General features: G+C 36.4%; 1 protein-coding gene across 1 annotated transcript; it reads right to left on the bottom strand.

Annotated features, from left to right (window-relative positions):
- Positions 1-252: 252 nt before the first annotated feature.
- On the bottom strand, positions 253-4221 carry LOC119833525 (protein krueppel-like). Its single transcript, XM_038357574.1, has 2 exons — positions 4170-4221; positions 253-1121 (listed from the first exon to the last, which is right to left on the bottom strand). The coding sequence occupies exons 1-2, from the start codon at positions 4204-4206 to the stop codon at positions 253-255; spliced, it is 906 nt and encodes a 301-aa protein (XP_038213502.1). The 5' UTR covers positions 4207-4221.
- Between the last annotated feature and the right edge of the window lie 2183 nt (positions 4222-6404).

Genomic DNA, 6404 nt, shown 5'->3' on the forward strand with positions numbered 1-6404 from the left:
CGTCAGTAGTTTTACCGAGAATATAAACAATGAAAAATAGTAAAGATAAATGGGCGAACGTTACAATTTTTAAAGCGTTCAATTCTTTTGAAAATTATGTGATAACAATGGAGCTGCATTTTAGCTACGGAGGTAAAACATTGAGTAAGTGAGACTATATCAAAGTACTAAAGTCGGAGGCGCGGCTCTACGCGAAAGGAACTCGTATACCGGCTCATGAGTGCGCGGCGCGAGGCCCAAACTGCGCGCCCACTACGCGGAGTGCACGCGTAAATCAGTTGGAGAGTCCGGCGTCGCCGGTCGTCGCGGAAGAGAAAGATCTTCAGGCTCGGTTTGTTCTGGCCACTCGTCCCAACGCCAGTCGGCTGATAGAGCCGCCGGGGGACTCGGGGTCCCTGTGTCGCAACCGCCACTTGAACAGCGGTGTAAAGCAGCAGCTTGTCGCCGCCTGAATCTTGCACCGCAACGACAGGCGAATGGAGCATCCCCATCATGGACTAAAGCGTGCGCTTTCAGTTGATTGGAATCTGAGAAACGTGCCGGGCAGCGGGCGCATGCGTATGGGCGTTCGCCAGTGTGCACGCGCAGATGCCTGCGAAGATTCGCAACTTGGACGAAGTGTCGGGGACAATGTGGACAACTATAAGGCTTTTCGCCAGTGTGTAAGCGAAGGTGAGTTTTCAAATGATGGTCACGTGTAAAACGTTTGTGACATTCTCCACATTCAAAAGGCTTTTCGCCGGTGTGGGTGCGTTCATGATTTTGCAAAACGTGCTTGTACCCAAACGAGCGAGAGCAGACCTTGCAAGTGAATAATTTGTCTCGCGGTGGATCAGCTGCCCCGGGAGACGATCCAGACGAAGGAGGTGAGGGTGGAGCGCTCGATGTAGTGTCATCAAGCTTAGGAGTTCTACGACGTTTGCGCGCTCGCTCTAGCTCTGGGGCAGGCGGAGGCAGCAAGGGCGCCGGGGGCGACGGAGGCCATGCCGCCAAGAGAGCGCCGGAGTATAACTCAGCTGGAAGACCCGCAACCAACGCTGCGGCTCGGCTGGCAAGCAACCGCTCTGCTAGCATTGGCAGGGATTCTTCCCGCATGCTCGAAAGAGATCTTACCGACACACCTGAGAACAAAAGAAAAAAAAATGTAAAAAAATTATACCTACTATTCTAAAATAAACTACGACTATGTCAAGGAATTTGTTTTACTTCCGATATGGGTAAAAGTCGACCTAAGCAAACTCATAACCAAACCTATCGATAGCACACTTATCAGCGAGAGAGGGCAAAAAATCAGGCAAAAAGTGTAAGCCAGACGCTTCGGAGGAAACATTTGGTCGCAATCACCGCTGCAGGTCGCTTCCGCCCCGACCTGTTGCGCAAATTGCGACTTTTCCTAAAGTGTATAAAAATACTTCATATTTAAAATGAGTCTAAATGAGATCCATCTAACTCATTCTCATAAATAAGAAAAACTATTATATTATACAGCAATGACTGTATATTTAACAGATCTTAAAACAGTCGAAGAGGGGAGGCGTCAGCGATCCACTCACTTTCATAATGGAATTAATTATTCCTCCAACAGCGGACTCCACCCGCGCTCCTCCCAAATTATATTCAAATATTAATTTCGACGAAGAAAAGCCTTTTGAGAGCACTTAATTAAAATTAGACAAAATCATAATTGAAAGTTCTCCTCGAGGCGTGAAGAGGACGGAGCGAAGGGAAGCGTCCTTACATTATCTACTTATCCGTGGAATTAATTTTCTACTGCTACGAATGGATCCTCCGCGCTTCGTAATTGAAATAGGCAAAACATTTTTCGTTGTGCTCTTAATAAGAACGTCTGCTCAGCAATTAATATAATTTTAATAGCCTTGAAGAAATTAAAAAAATTTATAACATCGATTCAACCTGTAGCTTAGAATTGCTTTTATTTAAATGTATATCCTAGACAAACACGTACATACATAGACAAGATTCTGTTCGTATGTATATCAACTTAGAAAAAGTAGCATTTCAAATATTAATACGGATTCCTTATAACATTGTAGCGGATGAAAACATTAAATTTGAAAAAAAAAAGGTTCAAATAATAAGGAAATTTTAAAGTTTGCTTAAGAGTGGTCTAATTCAGATGTTGTATAATTTAATACACAAGGTGAGTGTCGCGCACACGTCCACTGGCTTATCCCATAACTTTGTGATAAGTTTTATCTTGTAGTTGAACACAAAAAGCCCTTCACGCTCGTGATTTGCTTAGAATATCAGTTTAAACGTTACATACCGATATAAAAGGTAGTAAATGTTAAAGAGCGAAAAATAATTGGTAACGTTCGTGTATCTTTAACTGACAGTTTACAAATTTTTCATTAGACACTTCCAAATGTTATTTTTATTTACTGATATTGATTCAATTGTAATTCTATGTAATATGCAATTGTCAAGTCAATGTATTATGCAATACACCCCCATTAAGGAACTACATTAATAATCCGTTTTCATTCATGATTAATGACCATTTTGGAATATTTATAAGTGCACATAAAACTAGTTATTTATACAAAAAAAGTAACAATTAAAATTATATTATAATTAAATACTCTTTAGTTATTAATTATTACACTAAAGTATTGACATAGGATTATAAAGATCAATAACAATATTGTACAACGTTCCCCGGCGGGTAGCAAGCAGCGTTGGTGATAAATTTATAAAGGTAGGTCGCACCCTTCCGAGCGTAGTTTTTTATGTGCTAAAGAGTTGTAATTATCCGCTCTTTATACGCCATAAATATTTGTCAATAACCCATGCTCAATACTTTTATGGAGTCGCCTGCGGACTGCCACTCCATAACTCATTATTGCGCAAGGGTTCGCCTGATAACCGCTTCAATGACTTCCTTTTGTCACTAAATTGGTTTTGGCTACTTTTCATATAATAAGCGCTATAATATAGTGTGTGATATGGTTATCTTTATATTTATATATTTTTGAAAAACTCGTTATAAATACACATATTTTTTTAATGCAGGTGTTAATAACAACTTAATATTGAATGAATGATGACGACATGAGTTTCCTTTAAATAAAAAAGAGGTTTCACATTTTTTTTATACCAATCGTATCTTAGTTTATATTTTTATATTATTGAGTTCAATCAATATAAAAAAGTCATGATGTTCACGGGATATATCAACTCTAAATTATATAGGTAGGTACCCCACAACTACGTAACAGTGCGATGTCCCAATTACTTGGACTCCCCAACTTTAATGAGATTAAGTTGAATACTCAGGTAAATAACGTATCGCTACAGATTACTGAGTTCATACGGTTTCGGCTTTTTAGGGTTGAACACCAATTTTTTTGGCTTCAATAACCCTGGTGTTGGTCTATTTGTTTTACTCTATTTAATTGAATCAACAAAGTATAAGCATACATATAGTATTAAACATAATGCCATGAATATGTCCAATTGCTTTTGAATGAACCAAATTATAGCATATTTAAGTTATACCTTTGAGTAATTAAAAATTGTTATTTTCACATTATTAATAATAATTATTCTATAGTAATATAAAGCAAATGATGGTTCACTTAACACACGGTGCCATAAATGAGTGATATTATTACTATAAGAGCATTTATATATGTGTTTTAGTCATGCTTATTATTTGCATTGTAAAATATTAATTCTATCTTACAGTAGACAAGAGGACACAATGATCATTAATACAACATTACTTGACAGTCCTTATGAAGAATTAACAATATAGAAGTAGTATAAGTATATAAAAGTATAGAAAAAAATGTATGTTTAGCTCACCATTAAATTAGATTAACACATATTAACAAGGTCATCATAATAAAAATGAATATTTGAGTTATTTATGAAACTGTATTGCACTTTATCATGATTTCAAACTTTAAAGCGTTTACTACATTTCGCGACTTTTTCGTAGGCAACGTCGTAGCAGCCGACTACGCGGCTACGACAGGCTACGGTTGACTGAATCTCGCCGAATGCAAATAAACCATGTGTGCGTGCCAGCACACCGCCCAATCGCGGCGCCCGTCACACGCATGCCAACCCGCTCACTTTCAAAACTTTTCTCCATATGTTATGAAACTAATTCTGACATATAAAAACATTAGAAAAACACAAACCTCTGGAATTTTGCGACGATTGCAGCGATATAGCCATCTCACACCACCTTAACGAATTTCATTTATTTTCACCACAGCCGATTAACTTAATGTTCGTCAAACGTCCAATACGAAAAAAAATTGCTAATGAGATAAAGCGATTAAAACGTTAACATGTTCCAGCACGTAGTCGCGACTCAGTTCGTTTTGTGATACAACCGTTCTCAGTGGGACCTACCACAACACTGGCGATGAGCGGCGAGCGTGCCGGCCGCCCCTCTGCGCGGTAAACACACCCCCACGCCCCTCCTTTATCCCCCCCGCACCCCGCACTCGCTGCACTCATGCACGCAATGCATTTTTATGGCCGCTACTACATTATGTTCCTTTGATACAACTGTTTTTTAGCCCCCGTAACGAGCAACACATAAGCACTTTTTTATGTTTACGAGCGGCTCCTGTGCGGGTCGGGCGGTGCTTTCTTTTACTGCAACTAATTTGAGAACGATTTTAGATTTACTATCTCCTACTTGCAGACTTCTGTTTCTTTTTTAATATAATAAAGATGAACTTTCACTCAATGTTACATTTGAGTATATACATTCGACTTATTTATTTTAAGATCGTTTACGAATACATTGATATATTCGAATTAAATGCATTTGTTAATATCAGAAAATACTTTTGTTAATTTGCGAATTAAAAAATGTACAATCAATATTGTAAGATTACAATAATTTGTATGACTTAAGTTGTCGGACCGGCCGGTTTATGTTTACAAATAATGCTTAAGAAATTGACAAACTAATGATAATATTGATAAGAGATAACTCAAACAATAATATAAATGATTATAAGGAAGTAATGATCTATGGATTGATGTTAGGTACGCAAAATCTGCTGCTCAGATGTGTATAAAACTTGATATAAAAATAGTTTATAGGTAGTTTGTGTTAGAACATAAATTGATTCGATTGTATTTAATGCTACTAGGATACCTCGACAGTAAATCCGCGAGCTGCAGTAAGTATTTTATAAAAGAGTTAATATTCTTTTAAATATGTAATTAACACTTTCTTTAGAGCTTCCTGATACTTCATATTTAAATACTACACTTACTTAACGACATTCGTATTGTGTAACCAACTAGCCCTAAGTTAGATAATTAAAAAATCTTAAAAATAATTATCATTATACAGACATTAGAAATCCTTTTATACTCTAACGTTGTGTAATTATTATATTTACAGTAATTGTTGTTACAAATCATAAAGTGACTCAACTAATACAATGCCTTTCGTTTTACTTCAATTCATTAATATTGCTTAAATATTGAATTCGTTTAATTAATACGGATGATCAAATACTTTTCTTTCATTTACACGAATCATGAAACATTAACAATAGAATATAATCAATCCCATGAGAACAAAATATATCAATATAATATGCAGATGTATGAAGGTAAAGTCCTGCAGGAGCCCCGTGGTATTGACTCAAAGACAACACATAAAAAGGCATAAGTGTCGAGACAAGCGGCGTATCGCGTAAATTAAGCATTTTTATCGCGCGTGCTGTGGTTATTTTTACCGTTTTCACTATTTATTCCGTTTTTAGTAGCACGCGCCCCAACCAACTTTTTATCCCAAAGTAGACACGAGGAAACACTGCTTCGCCTGCTTGTCTAATAACTCTATTATTAGGGTATGTTCCTTGACATATGGTAGATAAAAGCTTTTGAATACAGATTATCCATTTATATACATACACTACGTATTCAAATTGATTATATTTTTTAAATGATATGAATTATCAATAATATGAATGTAACAGTGCTTAGAGTAAGTGGATAGTAATTATGGGTTAATGAATACATACTTAGCTTATGATAATAGACTTAAAAATTATTTTCCCATCTTAACTTATTTTTAGGTTTATATGGGTAATGAAATGCAGATCTACTAATACTTTTGTTTGTTCTTATGTTGAGGCACAGATAATATAAAACCACGCTAGATGAGATAAACACATATTTAGGTGTAAATTTACCATTTTTCTTTTGCTTATAAATAAAGTAAAGGTATATTTAACGAAACAAATCTATTTAAAAATTAGCTTATAAAGAACGAATCATCATTGTAGCATAAAGATATAATCATTACATAACTCATCTAAAATGTTTATCGTCCCCATACCATACGATAAACATTGTTTAAAAGTAGTCTTTATCGCGTCTTTGAAAACGCCATCCCCTTA

Source organism: Zerene cesonia, chromosome 17 (assembly GCF_012273895.1).
Source record: "Zerene cesonia ecotype Mississippi chromosome 17, Zerene_cesonia_1.1, whole genome shotgun sequence".
NCBI classification, from domain to species: domain Eukaryota; kingdom Metazoa; phylum Arthropoda; class Insecta; order Lepidoptera; family Pieridae; genus Zerene; species Zerene cesonia.

Excerpts from the sequence above, each read along its gene's own strand:
- LOC119833525 (XM_038357574.1), bottom strand. The coding sequence starts at position 4,206 with ATGGCTATATCGCTGCAATCGTCGCAAAATTCCAGAG. Across the intron at positions 1,122-4,169 it reads ATCGTCGCAAAATTCCAGAG|GTGTGTCGGTAAGATCTCTT; the intron begins GTTTGTGTTTTT and ends TTTTGTTCTCAG.